The sequence below is a fragment of the Colletes latitarsis genome, chromosome 9, assembly GCF_051014445.1.
Source record: "Colletes latitarsis isolate SP2378_abdomen chromosome 9, iyColLati1, whole genome shotgun sequence".
NCBI lineage: Eukaryota > Metazoa > Arthropoda > Insecta > Hymenoptera > Colletidae > Colletes > Colletes latitarsis.
Genome location: NC_135142.1, coordinates 23747449 through 23772881, shown reverse-complemented (window position 1 = coordinate 23772881; position 25433 = coordinate 23747449). Strand labels below are relative to the sequence as shown.

Below are 25433 nucleotides of genomic sequence, written 5' to 3'. Positions count from 1 at the left end.
AGGGTTAATTGTCTCGGTAGTCTGAACATTAGCACCTACGTCGAATCAATACGAGGAAACAGTTTCGCACCACCCTCCATACGATTACGACTCGAGACCGCTGAAGCGACAAACCGTGGGAAATTCGTCCCAAAACGGTCTAATAGCTTGCAAAACAACGGCGACCACGCCGGCGGCGTAACGATTCGAAAAAAAAAAATTGTTATGACGCAGGCTGCGCAAGGAGCAGTGCGCCTGGAGGGCGACGTAATAACGGCGAACGGCTCGATACTGTCGGGCCAAGTAGGCAACCACGGTGACACGATATCGCTGGACGACGAGACGTCGATCTGCAGCTGCCGCTGCAGCGGCTTCCAGAAGAAACGACGGAGACCGCGGTTCACGGTTCGTCGCTCGCCCGGTAAGATCTCGCACCTGCTGCCGATGCAGCAGCTGCCGACGTTGAATATGCGCAGTGAGCTGCATCCGCCACCGCCGCTGACGCCATTGCTGCAACTGCCGCCGTTGTACCAACATCGGGCCAGCATCTGACGATCGTCGACCGTCGTAACGATGCCGCAACGTGAACTGTCGCGACGTGTGTCCGTCTGAGGCACTTTTCGAACACACACACACGAAGAAAAAAAAAAAGAAAAAGAAAATATGAAACGGGACAGAGAAAAGGAGAGCTTTTGCTGGCGACCGCTTCAACGAATTTAACCTTCGAGACGTTCTCCACCGCCTCTCTACGTGACCGCGATCAACCGTTCTCTAGAGCGCGGAACCGCGACCGGAAGCCCGCTCGAAACCGGGGGCGGAGGAACTCCCACGAAAATCGTTTTATCGAGCCGATTCTTCGCGAATTATCGTTTCTCACGCTTCGATCGCTCGGACCTCGATAGAGGCGAGGGTCGGTTTCGCAAGTCGCGCTCCGGAGTACGTCGGTGTTGTCGAAGTGTCGGTGTTTCGATCGTTCTGAATTACTAGGCTAACGTTAGATTGTTAATCGGCTTTGAATTGGTCACAGGATTCGTAATTTTTGGCTGATTAACCCTTGGATGGCTTCTGTCGTTTTTGTAGATTGTTTTCGTAAGTTGTTTCGCGTGCGTCCAGTCGTTAATTGCTTCGTTGGTTCGTGGATTCTTATATCATGTTAAATGTTAGTAAACTGAGATATAGAAATAATGTCGCGTAGCACGTAGTGAATCTGTAGCGAATGATATTTTATAACAGTGTTCCCTAAACTGAAATTCATGAAACTCCCTAAAAAGAAAACGGAAGAAACATGTTATATAGGAGGATAGAAGTTAAAATATACGAAACTAGTATGTCAGTATCATATGTAATTCTAGTCGTGGGAGTCCATCGGAAGTTTTATTTTTTTGCGGAGGTCCGCAGCAAGGGGATGTTTAGGAAACACTGTTCTAAAATATCCTAATGTAAATGTATATTTTAGAATTAAGATTGTTATTTTGTAGCATTTTGCAGATTTATCTGAGCCTTTTACATTTTCCATAATTCTGAGAGTCAAAGCCGATAGAAACCGAGAAGTCATCCAAGGGTTGAGGAAAATGAAAGTTTAGGACGTTAAGAGAATATTCTTTCGTTCACTGACGTATGCTGAGGTCTTTAAGATGGCGAATTGAGTTTTCTTTGCTGAACTGATCTTCGCAAATATCAAGCACGACACGGTTATCGTGGCAAATCGCAGAAATGACGAGATTCTAACCGAGTATTCTTTCATTGGCGTGACTCGCACGGACACGGACATGATTTTACAAATTACAGCGAGAAGAGAAATTACCAAGATCAAGCGTTTTTTCCTGGACCTCGTGGTTTCGACAAGCTATTTTAAACGATTCGCAGTTTCAAAAGGAGAAATAAATATTTAAAAATCGTTTCCTAAAGAGAACGACGTCCAAGTGCTTCCGATTGTTTCTACTCGATCTTCCAATGTTTTATCGCATTCACTTCGCGCGAGTTCATCGAGGACATTTCATGTAATATAGCACTTACGTAACGGTACAATCTTCCATTAAGTTATTTAATTACGAGAAAAGATAGAATCTTGTCACAGGTGCGATCGGGCGGTGAAACTGACTCTTAGAAGCAACTATTGTATGTACATGTACAAAAAGGGTGTGCGAGTGATTATGTGTTCCGTAGCCAAGAAGGATTAATAAAAAAAAAAAAATACAAAACAAACAAACGAGGAAGGCACAAGAGATAGAGGAAAATATATATCTGCGTTCACACTGCTAAAGAAGAGAGAGATATATAAACAAATATATACACACCAAAAGACATATACACAAGATGAACACGACTTTTTCATTAAGAAAGCATTTTACAATTTGTATATATGAATTATAGATATTACACGTACGAATCTAGGTGTACGAATTAAGGTGTTTCGATCTTACGATGTGTATAAATACATACTTGCGAGATAACATTATATTATTATTATCATGTGAGTGCGCGAGTACATGAGAGAATCCCCATTCTCGATTTTCCATTTATTACCGTTTAATTAATGATCCAGATCGTTGAGAAATCGTGGCCGTAACTACGTAGAATTCTAGCTACCATAGATCTCGTCATTCACGAACGCTCGGCCAGGATGGAGAATATAAATATATAAATATACATAAAATATCTAACGAAGATAATGAATCCAAAAAAGCTGTAGATCACGAAAATTAAATATCGTCCCTTGAACTTATTGGTTTACAGTTACCTACGGAAAGTCAATCCATCGAGACACAAAGCACGTATTTCCGAATAGATAAAACGCGTCATACTATAGTCGAACACGAGCGGAACAATTCTCTTGCCTTTTATCGACAAGTAGAACGTATTCGAGTATTTTTAAGACGTACACTGGAATGCACATACACGCATAGCATAAGTAGTGAAACTTCGTTTTGCCCACTCGGCCTTTCGACGATTTCAAAACGGCCGCCAGAAAGATACCAATGTGAACGGGTAATCTTTGTATTTTGCTTTTCTATTTTCATGTTTATTCGTTGTCGTATCGCGTCACTCTCGCTGCGTGCTAATGCCAATTGTTCATAAACCCTTAAATCCATTACAACTGATTAACCCTTCCGGACATATATTCGAATTTATATATCTTCACAAATGTCTCTTGCCATCGTTATTAATTTTATTTATTAGGGCAGTTCTTTATGGAGCAAATGAAAATTAGATTAGATCGTATGGATTTCATTTGCATCATCTAATATTAATTATTATTCTATTCAGTAGTGAAAAACGTGAACAATCACTCTATAATTGATTCAGACAAATACATACATGACTGTATATTCTAAATTCTATAACACTCTATCAAAATAATTTTTATCCATTAAATGGAAGTACAAGAATTCATAATCATCAAATCGGAATTGTCAATAAATCCTATTGTGCATTTATATGAAAGAAATCACAGAATATTAATTCTATACCGGGAGGGTTGAAAACGTGGCCATTTCTCATGTTCCAACGATAATAATTTTATTAGCGGTTTCAAGGGATCCCAATCATACTCGGATTACCATCATAATTCACATTCCACGGTTTAAGGGTTAATGAAAACAATGAATTACAATTGAAGCTGAAGATAGCGTGGCTACGTAACCGGAAGTGCTCGCGATTCGTTGAACCAGCCGTATCCATCGAACGTTTATTCAATCATATAAAAAGTTCTATTAGGTAAGAAGAGAAAAAGAAAAGAAGATTCGGAGTATCGATACACTTATTGTTATTATTATTAACTTATATTGTAATTATTATGATTGTCTTCATTAACACTCGCTATAACAGAATGAACGAATTACATTTGTAACATATAGGGTAGGAACAAACAACGATCACGTCGATTGGAATGAACTTTCACGATATTAAAGGAATAACGAGATGTGCGAGCATCATGGAAACGAATTCGAAGAATTCACGGTGAACCACATTTCACATTCTTTCGATTATCGTTAGGGAGGATTTCATTTTGTACGCTCCTCCTACTGGACAAATGAATTTTAATCGTTTATACTGATTAGCAGTAATGAACGATAGCCTTTTCGAAATTACAAAATACTAATTATACTACTCCGTCTAAGATCGATTATCTTCCCCCGCCCAAACCCTCCCCCACTTGCTCTTAAATTAGATATATATTATATTGAACTTCAAGAAAAAAAAAAAAATTATTCCTTACGAGAATAAAGTTTCTGATAATCTGATATACATTTTTTTATTCTCAAATGGACGTTATAGCGTGTTAAGATAATACAAGGATTATATAGACTTTCAGATAATACTTTATATTTATAGCGAGATTCCGTAAAGAATAAGTGAGCTTGTACAACCTTTAACCTTCGAATCTAGCGTTATAAAAATTCCTTCTTATTTATTGTTGATTTTTAGTATCATAAAATAGAGATACATTCTGAATACTATGGATGAAAACGCTTACGAGAACGAAAATCGATAAAAATTCGTTTAATGATATAAATACCAACGGTTTGTCATTAAATTTATAAGTAATATTGCATATCTGTCTGTTCCACATTTTTATTTACAAACAACATACAAAGAGTCCACATGGAAATTATAATCATTTTTTTGTTACGTAATCTAAACACATTCAAAATGCACACGATTCGTGTATATTATTTATTGACTAGTAAATTGGCGTCTACATGCGAGTTAAATGATAATAAAAATGCAACTATGAAAGGAAAATGATATATTTGATTATTGATCAAAGTGATAAAAAAATAAATTCACTTTGCCATTAATAGACAGATATTGATGAAAGGCAAGCAAGTATAAAAAAAACTTGTTTACGTTAAATTATCGATTTCGAGTGACGTATTAAACCGGATGGACAGGTGCAATTAAAACAAAGAAAAAAAAAACGGAAAAAAACACAGTCCAAAATATTCACAGAAAATGCAAGCTCAAGAAAATGTAACGAATTATATTAAAGTGCCATCGTTTTCTTATGCATGTTTAAATCCTTGTATTACTTTGGTAAAATGTATTATTAAAGAACAAGTGAAAAATGTATTTGGAGATCAACAAGTTATAGATAGCTTCCATTAACAGAATTAAAAATTTCATCAACAGACTATATTGTATAGCAAATGATCTGTAATGAGTAACGTCATTTCGCCCCCTGACATTGGAAACACTTCTGATCCGTCAAAAGGCTTGAAGAATTTGCAGGAATAAAGATAAAACTTATTCTACAAGTACAACTTCAGTAGTCGAATGTTATCGAGTTTTTCTTTACTTTTAACGACACAGTTAATGCACATGTCACGAAATTTTGAGTTTTCATTTTCAAAAAATCAATAAATAAATCATTTTTGAAACCATCCACCATTTCAATGACAGAGTATGACGTATCATTAAATCATAAACAATTAAAATTCGAGAAAATAAATTTTCGTAAATTTTTAATGACACGTTGTTACTATTCGACCTTATTGCAGTACAAATGGCCATAAAAACAGAATTCACGAATACTCAGCACTAATCATGAAGACTTAAGTCATAAAACATCTTATTAATTACACATTAATATTAGTGATATATTAATGCGTCTTCAATTTTTGGTTTTGCATCCGATTCGATGATACACAAATACTTTTCAACAGAGACTACCAATTTTAGAAATTAATGGATAAAAATAACTGCGAACTGATGAAGTTTTACTAATGATAATAAAACCTTGCATATATGTAGGTAGATATCCAGTTCTTTGTTTGAAGAAAAACTACTATAACGAATATTTTAAAATACGATTTTAAATAGCAGTTCACATTAATTATCAAAGTGGATCGAGACTTACGCGTTGCACGTGCGAGGAGATGATGCCGTTTGAGGTCAGACATGTGGTTCGTTCAGGCCGTGATAGAATTACGTTGTTCTCCCATCCTTCTTCCATCAATGTTTTATCATTGTAGCTTGTTAAAGAAAAATAAAAAAAATGATTATTGATATGGTGTGAAATGTACGAAATATGCATAAATTGTCAACGATCTTCGACCAACGTTAACTTAATTAATCCCACTATTGTTGGATAAGCGAGACGATGTTAAGATAAGTAACCGAAGCTTCAGATCAGCCATTCTGAACCCTAATATAGAGAAACGGACGAAAAATTCTTGTCAAGTGTCTAACGTAATGACTCACACTTTTCAAAGATGATTACCATTTACACCTGTTTAGTGAAATATAGTGCGATCGAAAGTTTCATGATTTTCGAATCAGTTAACATTTAATGTTCAATGCAAAGAAACAAATCAATAACAATACCGAATGACACGCATCGACGATCAAGCGACAAATTATATAAACTGTTTGAACGATTCAAAAATCGCTAATTAACACACACCGTTGTACTAAAGTTAAATACAATGTGCAGGAATTTTCACTCCGTAAACTTCCCCTGATCGGCAATTCAGTCGGTTGAATTATCGTTTTGAATACATCATTAGCATAAAAATTTGACGAACGATCTTCTAAATTTGAAAAAAATCGAAATTAAACGAATGTGTCATTTTATCAAGATAGAGACATTCTTTTCTTGTCTAAAATTCGTATCTTATTTCGATTTTATTTATACGAACTTATGTGTATTATACGCATTGAAATTTACCTTTTGCAGATAGTTACTTTATATGATAGTTGTTGGTGACACAGTCTTTTAATTTCGGCTTTGCCGAAATCAAAAACTGAACGTCAATTTTGAACGTGAAAAAATAAAATAAAGAACAGCTCCAAAATGCATGTACGGATAGACACACGAATATATTCTGCGGCACGCCCGCAAAATTTCAACTTCCCGCATTTTTAACTTTGTATTAGTAGATAACGAACACGATGATTACCATTAATGTTACCTTACACGAGTATAAACAATAATATTTGTAATAGTTGTAAATTTACAATTACGGCAACTCGGAAAGATGTGAAATTAAACGAGAAAATTTAGACACACATTCACGCAATTTTGCTATTATTGTTACAGCATAAAATGTAAGTACATAGCTACGAATTTAACAAGTTAATTACCTACATATGAGCATCGAAATAATACAGTTTTATCGCGGTTTTACTGATAACGCAGACCTGGTAAAAAATTGCGAAAGAAAAGAGCACGTCGAACGAAAAACAAAACACTCTAAAAACTGAATGCAAGAGAAAAAGAATGAAATCTAGCACATTGTATTATCGAAATCTTTTAATAATTAGTCCTCCTATTAAACTATTGACGACAATTTTATTGATTTTGTCAGATAGTTTAATATTGTTACAGATATTATTTTAAATATCTCCAAGAATAAAATTGTTTCTTTGTAAATTAAATGGTTCTTTGATATTATAGAGTCTCTTCGTCTGATTAAAAGTATTATCGTAATTTTATTAATAGAATTGATAATTTTGAAAAATGAAAATAAATACGAAGTGAAGACACCTAAAGCTGTACATAATAGGAGGATTGACGAATGCGTACTCTGATCAAATCGTGTTCCAAAGAAATATCTTATTACATAAATGCGTAAGACCTTTAATTGAGTTTTCATTCTTGCTTAAAAATTAACAAGGAGGGTGTGTTAATACAAACAAATTGCCTGGAAATACTGTCACTTGCGATAATCACGATTACTTGTAAGATACGAAACAAGGTTCTCTTCGTAGGAGAAAGAGAAAATGGAAATAGAAGTCCCAAATGGCTTGTACGGGTACAATTTTTTCGAAAACCGAAAGGAAAGAGACCACATATCCCTTGTTTTCATATATTATAAATAGTGTACCGTCGTTGCAAGGATCTTTAGAAGATCTTCCCCTCGTCCCCTTCCCATCCCAAACTATCGAAAGAAAATTAATGTTAAACGAAAACGAAAGATAAACGAGCGAAGAGATGATAAGGAGAAAATAAACACGGTAACAACATGCATGTGATCGAAATCGGTTCCCAAATCTGCCTGCATACACCGCCACGTGTACCGACGTTTAAGTGGATCGTAATTTGTAAATTACTATGGACTTCCTAATTATATGCTGGTATATGATAATACATGTGCTCTGCCACAATAAAGCAGTTTTTTTTATCTAAAACGGATGCCGTTATTTCTGTTCCAATGTACCCGACGAATAACGAAAACCTTTTGTCCTTTAATACAATTACATACATATTAACCCTTTTTATCTCAGATTTTAATAGTTTATTTATGTTGTTTGTGTGTCGACTAATGTGTTTCATTAGCAATTTATACCAGTGTTTCTTAAACTTCTTTTCATTTCGGCCTCTTTTCTTAACTATCAGTTTTATAAAATTTAAATTCAATTACCGTAAGCAGCGCAACAAGTTTAGTAACTAGTACGTCACTCTTGGTTGACAAACTAATCTAATTTAACAACAATCACTATACAAGTATATTTTGTATATACACATAAAATATTTAAATATTATAAAATAATAAGAAATATATTTTGTTTTCCAAATTGTCTGCTATCCTCTAAGTATTTAGTTTAAGAAAATCTGATGTGTGTCACAGTATCAAGACGGTCGAGTTTCGGTTCGTAAAATTTTTCAATGAAAAAGTTTACAATCTAAATGAGTGCTACAGAATTCGAAAATCGAAATCTCATACTGCCTATAAATGTTATAATTTCGATGGAATGTATAGATAAAGAACTACAAAATGAAATCAATGTATTAAAAATAAAAATAAAATTAAAATTTCGTAAGTAGGTTTAATAAGGGTCACATTTGACCCTCAACACTGTACGTAGTCCAAGTGTTAACGTACGTCAGGCATGTCGAAGCTTGGTTTCAAAGATTCTAGAAGTTCCTCTATTTCTATTCCGTTAAAATACGCGCTATAAGGCATTCTCAACTGTCTCGTTCTATGATGCGCGATCTGCGTCTTTCTCTTTTACCTACGGTGCGTGGGAGGGGAACAAGCAACGTGAGGGACTCCTGCCGTGAGCATGCCTGACATACGATATATGCTATTCATAAAAAACATCGTCTGCAAAATGTATAGTTTCATAATATCGAAGATACTTGGGTTGCTTTTCGTAAATCACAATACGTAAAACTTTTTTCTTTCCAAAAGTTTTTAAATATACCATCCTTAAACGGAATAATTGAAACATCTACGAGGAAAGTTTAGGTTTTGAAGTATCTGTACCTGATCTGGTCTGTGGAGCCATCTACAGTCGAGACGAAGAAACAGTCAATGTGGTGGGGGAGATTTCACGAGGCTCACGAGTCCCCACTCTCTGCTTTATAATCACTGTCTTGAACACCTGAAACAAAGTAACCGAAATGCTGTACGCTGTACGATTTTCATTCCTCCAAGTTGCACAAAAGATTTGTAATTAATTTTGCCAATAACTTTTATTTTAAACAAATCTATGAGAATATCGAACTATTTTTCATTTAGTCCGGCAAATGGAATTAAATTAAAAAACCAACGATCGTATTAAAATTTTTCAAAAATTCCAAAACTCTAACTGGGATTTGGAAGGGTCCCTTTCCGTTTATCATGTAGCAATTGACATATTATAAACACACATGAATGCCAGATGTCGGACAGGCTTGGAATAGTCGTCAGAGATCTGGTTTTCTCAAATTGTCGGCACATAATTAAGCCACATTTCGCCAAGTGCAACGAGCGTCGAAGAAATAATTAAAATTAAATGAAGATTATTACGTCTACAACTACTGTTTTCTATTTGCTAAATAATATAACCTTACAATTTTGTGGTACCTAACCAATATATTATTAATAAGTTTCATTATTCTATAGGAATGTTTTGCACTTTTAGTTTTATGTGAAAAATAAATACCATCATATAAAATATTATTTGATTACTTTAAAATAATGATAAAATATCAATTTAAATATATCATATGCCTGCACGTGTTTTTTTTTTTTAAATATCCCTAGATGACTTTTACAAAGAAGCTAACAAAAGGTAGTACCATCAATAATGGAAGAAGGTAAGAATACACTGGTGACAAGATTCTATGTTGAACAATCGCTCGATATTATGTAAGTTCTACCAATAAACATCTTTCGAACATCTTGCAAATATATTTTAGCGGCGAAAAAAGTTAAAGACGCAAAAAGTTTGAAAGGTAGTTGAACGTACAATTTAAATCCGATGTGTTATATCCAGCAAAGTTCATGGAACGGAAAGGACAGGGCAGGTCATTGATATGTTTGACGACGTGAGGGTAAGTGGTTCAGTCCAGCTGTCTCAACGAGAAACGTGGCAGCACTGTAGCTCTGCTATTCCTTGCATCACTATACTTCTTGCCTGAGTGTAAGAATTATTAAAAATGTATATTGACCATGGAATGAATAATACAATTTATTTGTTTACTGAAATGTTTAGAAGAGAAAAGTTTAGAACATCGTAAAATTCTGTCGTGTCAATTTCTGTTCGAATCCTATAGGTGCAAATTTCGAAAAAAATGCAGTCGAAAAACAATTAATTAATTATTCATAATTTGTAAAATATCTTGTAAAATGATGTAATTATTATTCATAAACCCATAATTTTCAATAGCTCCATTGGATTTGAATACTTAAGTAAAATTCATCAATAATAAAATAACAAGTCAATAACATGCAATTAACATGTTAAAACGTATCCCATTGATAGTTAAAATATATTTTCATTTACTAATAAAACAATCGAAAATATGATTTCTGCTAATCGTTAATCACGTGATCATTATAAGAATGTGTACCTGAAAAATAATTGCTCGGTACGAATTCAATATATTCTTTGCAGAGCCTTGATTCATCCCTATTACTCGTACGACAGTAATGTCCCGTCAGTTTGATCATGCGTGACTGTACCCATACGCAGAAGTGGGAGTATGTAATTGTTCATGAAAACTTGATAGGTCTACATTAACTCGACCGACCTCTTAAACACCTGGTCGATCAATCAGTTACATCAAAGGTAAATCTAACATGCGTTGTTCCTTCGATTGTTATATGTATTTTTAGTACGATTAGACAGAGTCACAGTCAGCAACGACTGTAGCCATCTTGTGAAACTTTCTGTGTAACGTAAAACGCAGTATAAATCATACCGAAATGTAAAATCAATTTAAAAATATAATTAATATACCGTGAAAGCCCAAGTTCCTTTTGTTTAGTAATGATTTCCTAAATGGTACAATAAATCCATATTAAATAATGATGTTCTCAGAAGAAAGAGGCCTTTCTAATATTCGAAACTGTCGTGTGTAAAAGCGGTTGGCTTCGAACGCGACGTGATCGATACGCAACCATCCCACCGAGGATTTACGAAGGCACACGAAGGGAGTCGAACGTGACCGAATACCGGCGAAGTTGGCCGAAGCGTAGTGAGCAAACGACGCGTACAGAAGAACGCGGGGTCTTCTCCGGCTTGGGTTGAAACAGCGTTCGCGTCTACGGGCGCGGCTTTGCGTCTCGAGCTGGCGTTTTATACGGTAAAATGTCCTCCCTCGATTATCTGGACCTGTGTCGGCTGTGTCTCGTGAAGGACCGTGTTTCGGTACCGATTTTCGATGGTGAGGGAGACGTACGGCAGATTTTTCTCAAGATCGCCGCCTGTCTACCGGTGAAGGTAAGCTAACTACGCCATCGCATCGACAATGGCGATCCGCCATTTTGTGCATTTTCATAGTTACGCCGCGTTTCCTCAGCCGTCCACGACTTTTCAACCTCCCAGTAGAAATGCGTTTAGCTCCGATTCTTTCAGAGATCGCCCTGTACACTGAAGATACGCATGGAGCAATTACAAGTAGCTTCGAAATAACGACAACCGAGATAGCTGTACCTTAGCATTGTACTGTTTTTCTCTCCTTTTCCCTCTTTTTTCGTTCGCATATAATTCGTTCATAATTCCCGAAATTATTTAATATAATTTTGCCGCGCTTTTTTTCTTACCGTAACACGTTGATATTTCCGAAATATTTTCTAAATTCTACCAATATTTATTTTAATTTCGTTGCTCGAGTATAATACGCAGCATTTTTTTTTTGCCGATTACGCTAATTAAATAATCGTCCTCCTTTTCGACATCTTGTCTTCCGTATCATTGTTCCTGTTATAAAATAGATTCAACCGAGTTTTCATATTTCTCGAAGCTACTGCATAATTACTGTTGCCCATAAAGTATGACAATGCGTAAATTTCATTTATAGATTTTGAAGAATTTAATGAATAGCCGAATTATATTAATGAGCTTTGTTTAATAAATTATGTTCCTTAGCTATACCATCTATAAATGATAGACCTTAATATTAAATAATTCTATTAGCTTGTTTAAATTCTATTGTTTTAGGGTTTATGATTTTGTGGAATATTTGCAGAATGAATTTAAAATCATTTCACAAGAATAGAATGTCTCTATTTTCTGTTTTAAATTGTATTATTTTTTTTTATGATTACAGGTTGCAAGAGAAGATAAATTACCGAAGAAAATATGCGATGATTGTGTGTATAAAGTAGAATTATTTTATCAATTTTGGAATACAACAGTGAATGCAGAAAAACAACTGTTACAATGGCTGGGAGAAGTTGGAATGGAAGGCAAACAGGGTTATGTTACCAATGTTCTCAATCCGGTAATTTTTTTTTCCTTAACAAAAAATTTTCTTTACTGTCAGTTTATTGAAGCAAGTTCATGGAATACATGAAAAAAAAAGAAATGAATAGGCTGATATTCTTTTATTTGTTAGATATTCAGTTCTGTGTTGATCTTAGTTACCACTATATCTAGAGATATAAATATTTTAAATATTGTATTTTGTAAGTTTTTGAATTATTTATTACTTTTTTGAATATATATATGGATTCACAGCATATATTTATATTTGAAACATTTTTTTAAAATTTTGGTTCTTGTCACTTGATTCGTCAGAAGGTTATGTTGCCCTTAGTCCACACATATAATTTTTCTTTTACATAATTTGAATTCTTGCTAATAAATTTTGTTTGTTCTGTTTGATTACAGAATGTAATGAAACAAGAACAGAGTACAGAGAACAGGTTAGATGGCAGTGTGATGCAGCAAGTAAGCGAGCATCAAAACAACATGGGTATAGGCATGATGGACAACATAGGCCTGGGTATTCCTATGATCATATCCAATACTAATCAACAACAACAAATAACCTCAGTTCCTATGGACACAAGCAGCAATTCTGCACAAAATGTTCAGGCAGTGCCTGGTCCAAGTTCACAAACAACACATAACCAAATATCACAAAATCAAACAAGCTCCACGCAACAAGAAGAGGAAGAGGAAAGTAGTGAAGATGAAGAAAACTCGGATGATGAGTGCGATGGAGATGAAGGTGCGTTCCGGGATTATAAGGTTTTTTGGTTAAAAATTTTTTATTTTTAATTATTTATTAAAATTTATGTAAATTAATTCTATGTTGCAGGCCTACCTGTAAAAGAAGAAAGCGAAGAAGATCCCAATAGTAGAACTATAGAGCCTACAACCTTTGTAAACGTTTCCTTGGCATGCGACGAAGCGGGTCCATCAGGACTGCAGCAACAGAAAATTGCAGATATGCCTGAAATTCCAATGCCGCAAACAGCCGATGGGGATCCCAAATCTGGGTGAGTTTTTTATCCATGTCTTAATTTTTCAGGGCCAAAGGTGCGGATTTGTTGTGGAGAACACAGACACTGACACTGATATTCTCGTTAATGTTTCTTTTGCAAATTCAATTTTAATATCCGAAGTAAATCGCGATGTATTATTTATTTTGTTTGGTTCAATAATAATTACTAAATAAATTATAGGAGATGTGCATTAATAATATTTTACTTAGTTTTTCGTATAATTTCACTTTACAATTCAAAGTTTTAAACTATAGTCTTATGAACAGTTCACATGATATATAAACTAATATTTAATCTGCGTATATATTCTAAAGGATAATAGATTTTGCGTCATCCAGAAAAATTGAAATAATTATAAATATGTTTTGGATTATTTTAACATTTATTCTAAAAAAGATTTAAAAAAAAATTAGAAAGTTAGTCACCTAATTCAAGCAAATGAGGTGGCTTAGAATTACAAGGTAAGTTAATACACACCCCACAACCATCTTTGGCTCTCTGTATTTTGCAATTTGATGTGTAATTTTATAATTGTCAAACGATCTTTCTTTATGAACTTTATTCGTTCGGATTTATTTAACATTCAAGAAGTAATTTTTACTTGGTAGAATTATTGAAGATTATTTAAGAAATATGCTCACTTTATAAAACAGATTGCAAAATACTTTAGTACTTTTACATGTGGTAGCATGTATGTAGAGTTCATTTAAATGAGGATGGTTCATGGTGATAATAAAAACTCGTTTCATCATATAATATTCAGTGCCTTATTTATATGATACTCCTATTTAAATGAGCTCTATCATAGTTATTATTCATACGTGTACTTTAAATGAACAGAGGGATCCCACTAATTATATGTCTAATTTATTAACATGTTCACGTTACACCTTTAAATTTGTATGTAATTCAATCAATTGTTATCCAATACTCAATTTATAGCAGTGAATATTTGATCCCTCTGTTCAGCTGAAAACCAGATGTTTACATGTTGTCAGTATCAATATCCCACGCTTACGTGAAGGCACAAAATGCCGCACTCGGCCGACAATAGGCCGACAAAAAATCACAAACTAATATTTCGTAAACTAACGTCACGATGGATGCTTGGTGCATCAACGTGTCGCCAAGCTATACAATTCGTAAAGAATACCGTTTCTTGTCGTCTTCGTGCTTTCCAATGCCTACGCTTTACATTATCGTCAGGACCACATAGTTACATTATTATACCGGTTAGTTTATAAGTGCTGTCGTTCTGTTAACTGCGAACAAAAACCGCTGATAACTGGTGGTATTCGTGCCACAATTTCGGTTCGAATCAATATCGTTTGTGGCTGGCATCGTTGTTATTAGATGCCAGTCCAAAATGGCAATAGTGTTTTATGGCAAAAAATGGATTTAGTCGATCCTGATATCAAAGACGATATAAAAAAACAATTAGAATAAATAACTGTCGAAACGTGAAGATTCGAAGAATAATCATCGTACGAAAAACGAAGCATGAAGAGGACTACAAAGACATTTATATACATTTTAAGGCGAGTATCACACTTTTGTATATTTACACGCTTGTTTTTTATCCGATAGTTTGTAAGTATAATTTGTACATTGAACTGAATTTATTTTTCATTGTAACCTCGTGTATCGCATTTATATTTCGTAAATGTGCGATTTATTTGAATATACGTGATTTGTGTCGTTTGTATCCGTGTTTTTGAGCGCGCTCCAGCACCCTTTTTGCTGGAAATTTGCTGCGCTAAAAGTTGATACAAACTTCCATCGCGCACTATTGTGCTGCGGCCATTATTTTGTTTACGGGTCAGTGAAAATTGAGTCGATCTGCGTTGTTACATCGCGATTTTTATTTTTGTTTTTCAATATACGCGTACTACCAGGCTGCGTGAACGCGCCGGTGAACAAAGCAAATTTTTATATTTCGCGTTTTACATCTTTTTCTCTTGCGCAGTGTATTCTGTACTGGTACAGAATATTTTACTTAATTTGCGCAAGAAACATTTAATTTAAATAAATCATCATTTTTTCACTGATTACTATGTGGTTAGAAACATTTCATGTTTTTGTTTGAAATTTGAGAAGATTTCACACCAGAAACAGAAAAATGTTTCATTTTTTTCCACATTGTTATCATGTGTCCTTTAACAGTTCGCATGCATTCTCTGGCATTTGTTAATGTTTTTTTTATTGCAATTATTAATTGCAATATTTACATTTTCTTTGGGCGTGTTTTTTACACCCTCGAATATTTAACATTGTTCAATTTTGGAGAAGAAAAGTCTTGGCCACAGTTTGTGAAGGAAGAAGAGGGAGGAAGACGATGCATGGATGTTGGATTTCCTTTTGAAGGTGAGAATCTAATTTCAATGTAATATATTATATTAATTTTATTTCCAAACGTATTCTATTTAGTAATGATGATTGTTTAACAAGGATTTGCTTTCTTCTAACTCTTTTGCCAAGTTTTATAGCTTAACTTTTTTCTTCTTTCTGCTGGTTTGCTGTAGAAACTTTTAATTCCTTCCTCAGTTTGTGCCAATTATATTTTTTTATGAGACTAGAGACGTGGTAAGGTGAGAAATAATAATTATTTAAAGTAAAACTACGCGAACGTTTAATTTCTTTAATTACATTCGTTACTAACGTGTTTAATATAAATCAAGTCGCAAAAGAGGATCAAACGTAAAGTTATTATTTAACGGTTTAACGATTGTATAAATGACAAGACACTGTATCATAGATACCTAAAGGTAAAGTGCTATAAACAAAGTATTCGTTACGATCTTTCGGAGCGGATTTATCCACGAATACGTGGAGAAGCTCGTGAAGATTACTTGACAGTAACGATGACGACAAAACTCTCTCTAAGCTCGATCTCTGCACCTAATGCTCTCGTCGCACTGTATTGCTGTGTATCTCGAGGGAAGTCACAATGCCCAAGCACTTCGCACGGTCACTTTGCAGAAATTTCACACAGTGTACAAAAAGAAAAAATCTCTTTTCTTCGCTTTTCTATCGTTCTTAACCACCGCCTGTTGCAACAGAGAACGCAAGATCACGAGAACGATTCAAAGGCAATGCTATATGTATACCGTTCGGTTGTTCTCCGATGCATTGTCCTTGGGTTTTGTCGATTTCAGGGAAGGAAGCGAGACCTTTGGCGGATTGTCCGGGATGCTGCGACAAATACTCTCACCTTCGCCCGAGACGGGAGATATCGGTTTACCCGTCAGTTGTACCTTGCTTCAGAACAGCTCTATATTCTCCAATCAGTCGTCGATGATGCCTACGACGTACCAAACCGTCCCTTCCCACTTGCCGTCCATGTGTCCCGACCAAAATCTCATGGATCACGTACAGATCATCGTCGAATCCCATCCGTGTCCCACTTGCGGACTCGAGTTTCGAAGCTCGCTGAAATTGAATTATCACATAAGAACGAGCCATACCGCTTTGCCAGAATTCGATCACAATTTAGAGAACCCGGTAAGGTACTCGTGCAACGTTTGCTCGCGGAGTTTCTTCGCCCTAAGTCACTTGAGGATGCACGAGGTGACGCATTCGGCGCCTGCAACCTCTTGCGCGCCGGTACCGACGATATCTACGTCGAACGTCGAAAAGACGTTCGCCTGCGATCGTTGCCAGGCCAGCTTCCGTTACAGAACGCTCCTGGAACGTCACAGAAGAATGCACGAGGTCGGACAGGAGAAGCCATATTCCTGCCCCAGGTGTCTGATGCGCTTCGAGACGCGAAATCTGTATAACCATCACGCGAAAACTCACAAGCCAATTCTGCCGGGCAACGATAGAATCATCGACACCGTTGTTTCTCACGGTGATCCGGTCACCAGCAGTATTAGCGGCACCGTGGCGTCGTCGAACAAATCGATAGTCTCGTACCCGTGCGACTCGTGCTCGAAGCAATTTGCCAGCATCGAGTCTTTGACTACGCATAAGGCTGTGCACAGGTCCAGACCGCTTGTTTGCGACGTCTGCGGCAAAGGTTTCACGCATCGCAAATATTACGTGGTGCATCAGCGCATCCATACCGGGGAAAGACCGTATCTTTGTGCCATGTGCGGGAAGTCGTTTACACAGGCATCCACGTTAACCGTCCATCGTCGATATCATACCGGTGAAAGGCCTTATACCTGCACACTTTGCGGTAAAGGATTCGTTACCAGAACGATTATGCTTAATCACATGAAAAAACACTGAAGAGCTCTGGGGTTGGTAGGTTTTACGAGGAGATAATTGTTAATGCACATTTAAATGTGCGAGACACTGATTCATGCTTTGTTACAGAGGTTGATTATTTCTTTAAGTTGGAAGTTAGTTTATCGTTGATTAAAAGTTTAATCTGTTATAGTCACAAAACGATAGAAACGTTCAATACTCGTATTTGTTTCTAGTCGGCAATAGGAATAGAGTGTTAGGATAAACTAGATAGGGAAATTGAAATGTTTTCTTTCCATGTATTCGTATCGCAATTTTTGACGATTTTAGTTAGAAAGATAAATTTTATTTAACAAACTCGACGATTGTCTGTTTATTATAAAATTGGATGTTAGATTACTTAAAAATTAATAAGTGGCCTTACATACGTTATAACGCGTGATAAGACGTTGTCAAAATTATTTCTGTTGATATTTTTATAAATTTTAACGACGGTGATAGTTTGTTGTATGTTTAAGTTGAAACGAATTTGTTGATTAATCCTAGGAATACGTAACAAAATTGCTAGTTTACTAATGTTACATATAACATGCATGTGATCACTGTGATATTGTTCGTACATGAATATTTTAGGTATTTAAAGCGATAGGATCTCTTCAATTATTTAAATTTGTAGTATTACGAGGTTTTCTTTAATAACGGTATTTTCGAACGCGAAATTTCATACAATGAAAATTAGTACCTGTATAATGAATTAAGTTTTAAATTTAATGTGCCTAAAAGATAGAATTTTTGAGAATTTTTAATCGATTGAAAGAAAAGACATTTTAAACGGAAAAGATATTAATGTGTTAGAATTTAATTGATGTTTACAAAACTATTATTACAGTCATAGGGAAACGTTTAGTATACATTGAATATTGTATACGATTCTTTTAACTATTTTGGATTAAGCTGATAGAGGGAAATAATACAGCTTAGCATTTTTAGCCTTAAAAATGAATTCATGTGCCTCTAACTAATGTAAGTACAGGGTTGGTTACTGCATATTATATGATCATAAAACGTAAGTATGAAGACGCTTAAATATTTCTATGTATTCTGTAAAAGTAAGATCTCTGGTGTTGATATTATTAATAGTATAGTTGTAATTGATCGTTGCTAAAGAATTTCTGAGAATTTTGTCACTCCTGAATGTAATTTTTCGTCTAATTAAAGTTTTCAATGTTATTAGAAAAATGTATGTGTTCCATCTTGGCAGTCTTATTATTATTTACAATAAATCATAAGTTTCATTATCAAGTTATGAAAGTTAATCAATTAAAAATATAGTATTTTGTCTCAATCATTTATTCATTCATTATTATAATTATTCGTAAACGTATCCAGTTGAAGAGAATTCATAATATGATTATGTTTGATTGTGAAATTAAAAATTAATGCCCTTGTATACAACATGTTGAAATTTAATAAGTAATAGTAGTAATTTATGGCTCTTTTTTCTTGAGATAATCGCGTTTTTAACGTTAAATATGTGGTGCGTAAGACATTGCGTTCCTTAAAATCAATCACATTCATTTATTTATATTGCTGGCAATTAGTAGTACGTTCTGTGTTGATGAATGAGTGAGTGAAGCCAAAATGGCGGATTGTGTCACGTGACTGGATCATCGGTAAAGCAGTACATCATGTTGGTAAGTGTGTAACAGAGAATTCATATTGAGGCAAGAAGTAATCTTGTACCATTGCACAATTATGAATTACTGTATAGTTTGTTAAACATTTAACATTATTCCTCTTATAATAAAAGAATACAATACAATTTGTAATAGAGTAATTTATTTGAAAATTGAATTGTAAAGGGTGTGTTCACTTAGGCGCTTCGGTTGGCTTCGGTGTATCTAATCGATAGTGAAAAGATTATTTGGAGGTACATTATTTTAAGCAATATTATTTAACGATATGCTACCGAATTACGTAATATACTTTCTTTAATAAATAGTATTTATAGCATACACTCGGTGATGTTATAAAAGCCGGTCAAACGTGTATACTGATAGAATAATCTACAACGATAATAAGAAAAGGAGTGTAAGAAAGCAATAAAGAAAATACTGGAAAGCACCGAGGCACTTTATTAAATACTTTAAAGATATACGCGGGTATTTAAATGATTACTAAAGCTAACGCTCCCTAAATGAAAGAGCGAATAAAGTTATAACAATGAAATGTGAAATATACGTTGATTGATCTCCGTTTGTGTCTCTCTTCTTTCCAGATATTTTGTGTCAAAGCTTGAGATGATGCCTCAGGATCAGCAGCAATGCGGGCCCAACGAGATTTTCGATCAGGAAGACACAGAGCAGCTGCTCATCACAGATAGTTCGCACATATCGAATGTGGCGAGCGCGGAGATAATCATCTCCGAGGGTATCGTGCAGTGCAGTCTCTGCGGAGATGGTTTCGTTTCCGAACAAGCTCTTGGATTGCATTTAGAGATGCACGAGCAGAGTAACGTTCAATTGGACGACGACCAGCTTGTTTGCGAACATTGCGGTTGTAGTTTTGCCACGACATCCGCGTTGAAGGAGCATCAGTTAGAGCACGAATCGGACGAGAGTCACACCTGTGAAACGTGTGGTTACGTCACAACGCGCAAAGAGGTTCTAATAGCTCATCAGAAACGGCACAATGTCGAGTACAAATACGAATGCGAGATTTGCGGCGACAGTTTCGTCTCGCGTATCAGTTACCAGGAACACCAGTCGCTCCAACACGCCAACGAAAAGCCTTTTCAATGCGAGATTTGCAACGCCACGTTCCGCTATCGTCAAGGTCTGAGGTTGCACGGGAAATTGCATCAGCCTGACTACGTGCCACCGCAGAGAAAGCATCATTGCGTGCTTTGCAACAAACGTTTCTCCAGAAAGCAGGTGTTGCTCGTACATATGAAGACACACGGAAACGTGGGACCCCAGAACGAGTACGTGTGCCCGGTTTGTGGCAAGGCGGTCTCCAGTAAGACTTACCTGACCGTTCATCTGCGCAAGCACACTGGCGAAAAGCCCCACGTTTGCGATCTCTGCGGCAAAGGATTCATTTCGCAGAATTATCTGAGCGTTCATAGACGTACGCACACGGGCGAACGACCGCACAAATGCACCCATTGCGAGAAACGATTCACACAACGAACCACCCTGGTGGTGCATCTCAGGGGTCACACGGGCGATCGACCCTATCCGTGCACATTCTGTCACAAATCGTTCGCCTCGAAAACGATGCTTAACTCGCACTTGAAAACTCACGCCAAGCAAAGCGCTAGGCAGCAACAGGAACAACAACAGCAGCAGCAACAGCAGTTACAGCAGGAATCAGAGGTCCAGCACGAAGAACAATCCCTCGACACTATAACTATACTATTACCTAGTTAGGATATTTCGGGTTACGATCAAATAGGTATTATCCTGAAACGATCACAGTTTCACGAAAGACTCTCTCACGATTATCGCATTTAAACTCACGATAAAGAAGAGAGTTACTTCGGTTCGAATACGAATGGACTATTTGCATTTTTCATTACTATGTGACAGGGGGCGAGGGTGTACGCGGACTTTAACGCGAAACCGTAATTCGAATGCTCGTTTATTTTTATACAATAGCGTACAGAATCGATACAATTTATGATAATCGATCGAGAGATTTCACGTTGGTATTTACAGCATTTAAATTGTTTTGTATTTTTGTCTTTAAGCTTTTGATGCGTTTGAATTCTGTGTATGAATACTTGAGTCATAATCACTATGCATTGTAACAATATTTACATTTAACATTCAATGATTAACGTGTTAGGATATAGTGTGTTATATTGTGAGTTCCTTGCTACTGTATTAAAATGGTAAGTTCTGTATTAGAAAATCGTCTAGAAACTGTTTTAACATGTTCTGTTTACATTTATATTTAGTTAGTTTATACTGCACTTTTATATAAAAAACGAATTATGAAGATTACGTGCACTTTCAGCTTCAATTAATTCTTTTCGTTTCAAGTTTAATAATGAGAAGGGTATAAGTTAACATAATTACAATACAGACAGTGTAAATATATGGAACAGTTCTTATCGATATTATAGTTTATAATATTTCGTATTTCATATTTTGTTGAACGAAAGTTTTACGAATCACGCAGCCGTCCATGTTTCCGAAGGTTTTTTGAATTATATTTTTTAAATACTCAAGTTCGTTTTATATGCAAGAATGATTTAATGCTCTCTTGTGAATTAGATTTATATGTATGTAATTCTAATCGTCAGAATTTTACGGGGAGTGCTTTAAATTAGTGAATATTTCATATGCCCTAGTGCCTTAGTTATACATTTAAAGTGTCCGATTTAAGAAGTTACAACAAGTTACAGAATTAGCAAATATATCGTATTATTCGCTATTCTAATTCATAGGGTAGACTTAATCAACAGTAGTTAGTGACGCTTTAGATATGCAAACAAATTGAACGCACGAACAATCACGAATTACGCTATTCTAAGCTTAGAATTAGTTCAATTTGTGATAGTATCATTTTTTTCCATATTAATGGATTGTGTAATGGATAATGTCACGAATTGATTTCGTGAAATTGCACCTTTACTAATTTATAATTAAAGTGTAATTCTGTCACGCAACTTAGAGTACGTATTATTCATCATGTGGCTTCTTTGTGTTATACCTCGCGCGAATTAAGGGTAACATATTTTTTATCGAGAATCATAGTTTGTAATTATTTGTAGTGTGATACGTTGTTTTAATGCATTGTTAAATATAATAGGTGGTATTATCAGTAGTTTGAGTATTCGTAAATTTGGAGATTTTTATTTTGTTGAAGAAGGAATGAATGTTAGCGTCTAAATTTGTACTTATTTTATTCGTTAATCTATCCTATAATTATGTATTTAATCAGAATTGTATGAATCGATCGCAATTACTTTTATAAAGTATCGAATCGTTGTTCGTGTGGATCAGGTGCGACGATAGATCTCTTTTTGTAAGCAAATTCATACAAATAAATAACAGTGATCATTCAGATTTACATAAAATATTCTTCAGTATTTTGCACCGTTCAGTAATATTATTTGGACTAAAGGTAATTAGTTTCTTTCTTTTATTTTTGATAAATATTAATTTTAGAAGAAAATAAAAAATGAAAATGAAGATTCTTAAATATTGAAAGATGATCACTCTTCAAGCCGTTTCATTTACATATTTTCGTAGTTATATGCGTTTTACAGGTTTTATGCAGTAAGTAGTTTCACATTTTTCAATATCCGTCGACGATTTCTATTTAACGTAGTATCAGAGACATTTTCACTCGTCCAACGCGAACAGCTAAATTACAGTTCAATGCAGCTCGCTAGAAAATGAAAGATATTTCTTCGTCATTGCTGCGCTAACCCGAGACACTTCTAAAGCAACATTAACTCCTTAACGTCTTCGTTCTGTGCAGTGTAAGCCCAGGTGTGCAATTCGAAGGCGGCTTATGCTCTGTTATCTTTTTACAGACTGAAAAGTACGAAGTCGATGCCAGCCAGGCCTAATCGATCGCGCACCGTTAACTCGTCAAACGAGGAAGATCGGTTCTCTGTAGTTCTCGAGGATGCACCTAGCAAATCCTGCGTCGTACAGGAGATGCTGTCGTGTCGATGCGAATCTTGCGACGACGAGTTCGATACCGAAGCCGCGTTATTGGTGCACAGAACGGAGCAGTCGATCCTCCGAACACGAGAAGCGTTGCGCAAGGCCGATAAGAAATACACCTGTGACGTTTGTTGCGAGTCCTTCGCGAAGAAAATGCAATTATTCAAGCATCGACGCGCGCGATGCAAGGACTCCGCGACGATTGAACAGAGGCAGCACAAGCCGAGGGATAAAGCGACGAGAATCAAAAGAAGGCAAGAACAAGCAGGTCCGATCGAATGCAACGTGTGCCACAAAGTCTTCAAGAAGAAGAAATACCTGAACGTGCACAAAACGTTGCACGGAGCGCCCCACATTTGTCACGTATGCGGCGCCAAATTCACGTCGGAGTATTATTTAAAAATTCATATTAGAAGACACAACAAAGAGTTCACGGAATTCTGCAAGATCTGTAACAAAGGGTTTTACTTGAAAGCGGCCTTGAAGACTCACATGAGCGTTCACAGCGTGGACAAACCTTGCACCTGCGAGATTTGCCACAAGTCGTTTGGTAATCGAGTTTATTTAAGAAGTCACATGAAAATTCATAGTCAACCGGAAACCAGAAAGAAGTATAAATGCGAGATCTGCGGATTCGAAACGTTTTATAGTTATTGCTACAAGGAACACCGGTGGACACACACTGGGGAGAGTCAAGTGGCTTGCGAGGTCTGTGGAAAACTGATCAGACGACAATATATGAAGATTCATATTAGAATACACACTGGCGAGAAACCGGAGATCTGTGAATTTTGTGGAAAGGCGTTCAGCTCTAGGAAATATCTAATCAAACATCGAAGAACTCATACTGGCGAGAGGCCTTATAAATGCAAAATCTGTGAGAAACGTTTCACTCAACGCAGCACACTTAGCGCCCATTTGCGTCGACACGAGGGCGTTAAATAAAATGGAATCGTTGTGCCTTCATCGAGCGTGTTTCATTGGATTTGTTGTTTTAATTATCGTTTCAAGTATACGTATATACTAGTACAAATTTTTATATCGATGGCATGCTGAAATAGTAATTCATATTGAGTAAAAGATCTGTTTTGTTGTGTTTACGTTCATTCGTATGAATTTGAAAATATAAAAATGGGTATCGAATCTCGGAATCGAGAGCTTTCGTGATAAATTAATTTGTCTTGAAATTATAAATATATCGTTAAAGAAATATCCTCTTTTTTAAAAATAGTTTAATCATAGATAATTGTAATTTCTGTTATGGAATGATGCGTTTAATTAGTTTATATATCAGTCGTGTGCACTGTACAAAATGTAATAAAGTTTATAATATATAGATATAATTATTCGTAATGATCAGAAGTGTTGAAAACTGTTTATTCAAAAACTGGTAAGTAAAGTAAAAATTTCGAAATGAAATGTAAAAGAACAGTTCAAATCTACCACGTTCCTGTGTTACAAATATAGGAGGAATTATTTTCTAAGTAAAAACTGTAGGGAATTTCTTTTAAAACTGAATGTTTGATTATTTAATTATTAAAATTTACTGAAGAAAGACAAAGCAGATACCGACTACAAGTTATATTATTTTTTATAAATAATTCCAACACATTTTTGTGACTTTTTGACTTATTTAAAAATAAGTGCTTTTATTTGCAGTATTCGTAATTAATTACAAGTTAGAAGTACAGCAAACTATAGTTTACGTTACACATTTTGTAACAAAAGCTTTACAGAAGATTTATGCATGCTCAATCTGCAATAACTTTGCATAAATACAAGTTTTGCGATTTTAAAAGTTTATACTAAAATTAATACAAGAAAACACCGATGGATTCCTATCGGTTAGAATCAAGTACCATACAAAATTTGAGCAAAAACTATTAAAGAATTTTACATATGTGGATATGAA

General features: G+C 35.5%; 2 protein-coding genes and 1 long non-coding RNA gene across 33 annotated transcripts in view; 2 read left to right on the top strand and 1 right to left on the bottom strand.

Moving 5' to 3' along the window:
* Positions 1–8406, top strand: part of Task6 (TWIK-related acid-sensitive K[+] channel 6) — a 175254-nt gene extending 166848 nt beyond the window's left edge. For all 5 annotated transcript variants that reach the window (XM_076772887.1, XM_076772891.1, XM_076772892.1 and 2 more), the window contains one exon: positions 214–8406. In XM_076772887.1, coding sequence (XP_076629002.1) covers positions 214–531 — 318 coding nt within the window. In that variant the 3' untranslated portion in view covers positions 532–8406. The remainder of the gene's footprint in view (positions 1–213) is intronic.
* The window catches only part of LOC143345579 (uncharacterized), a 191851-nt gene extending 180575 nt beyond the window's left edge, over positions 1–11276 (bottom strand). Inside the window, exons 1-5 of the long non-coding RNA XR_013080282.1 lie at positions 11152–11276; positions 10763–11081; positions 10159–10326; positions 9192–9309; positions 5840–5954 (exon numbers count right to left, since the gene is read on the bottom strand). This is a non-coding gene — a long non-coding RNA (uncharacterized LOC143345579). The remainder of the gene's footprint in view (positions 1–5839; positions 5955–9191; positions 9310–10158; positions 10327–10762; positions 11082–11151) is intronic.
* The window catches only part of LOC143345562 (uncharacterized), a 100587-nt gene continuing 86375 nt past the window's right edge, over positions 11222–25433 (top strand). For 4 of the 27 annotated variants that reach the window (XM_076772842.1, XM_076772840.1, XM_076772838.1 and 1 more), the window contains exons 1-4: positions 11302–11634; positions 12464–12637; positions 13027–13369; positions 13460–13640. In XM_076772842.1, the coding sequence (XP_076628957.1) occupies positions 11503–11634; positions 12464–12637; positions 13027–13369; positions 13460–13640 (830 nt within the window). In that variant the 5' untranslated portion in view covers positions 11302–11502. Of the gene's footprint in view, positions 11635–12463; positions 12638–13026; positions 13370–13459; positions 13641–20115; positions 22890–25433 lie in introns of those variants that run through there. The other 23 variants (XM_076772832.1, XM_076772833.1, XM_076772846.1 and 20 more) reach the window with 18 other exon arrangements.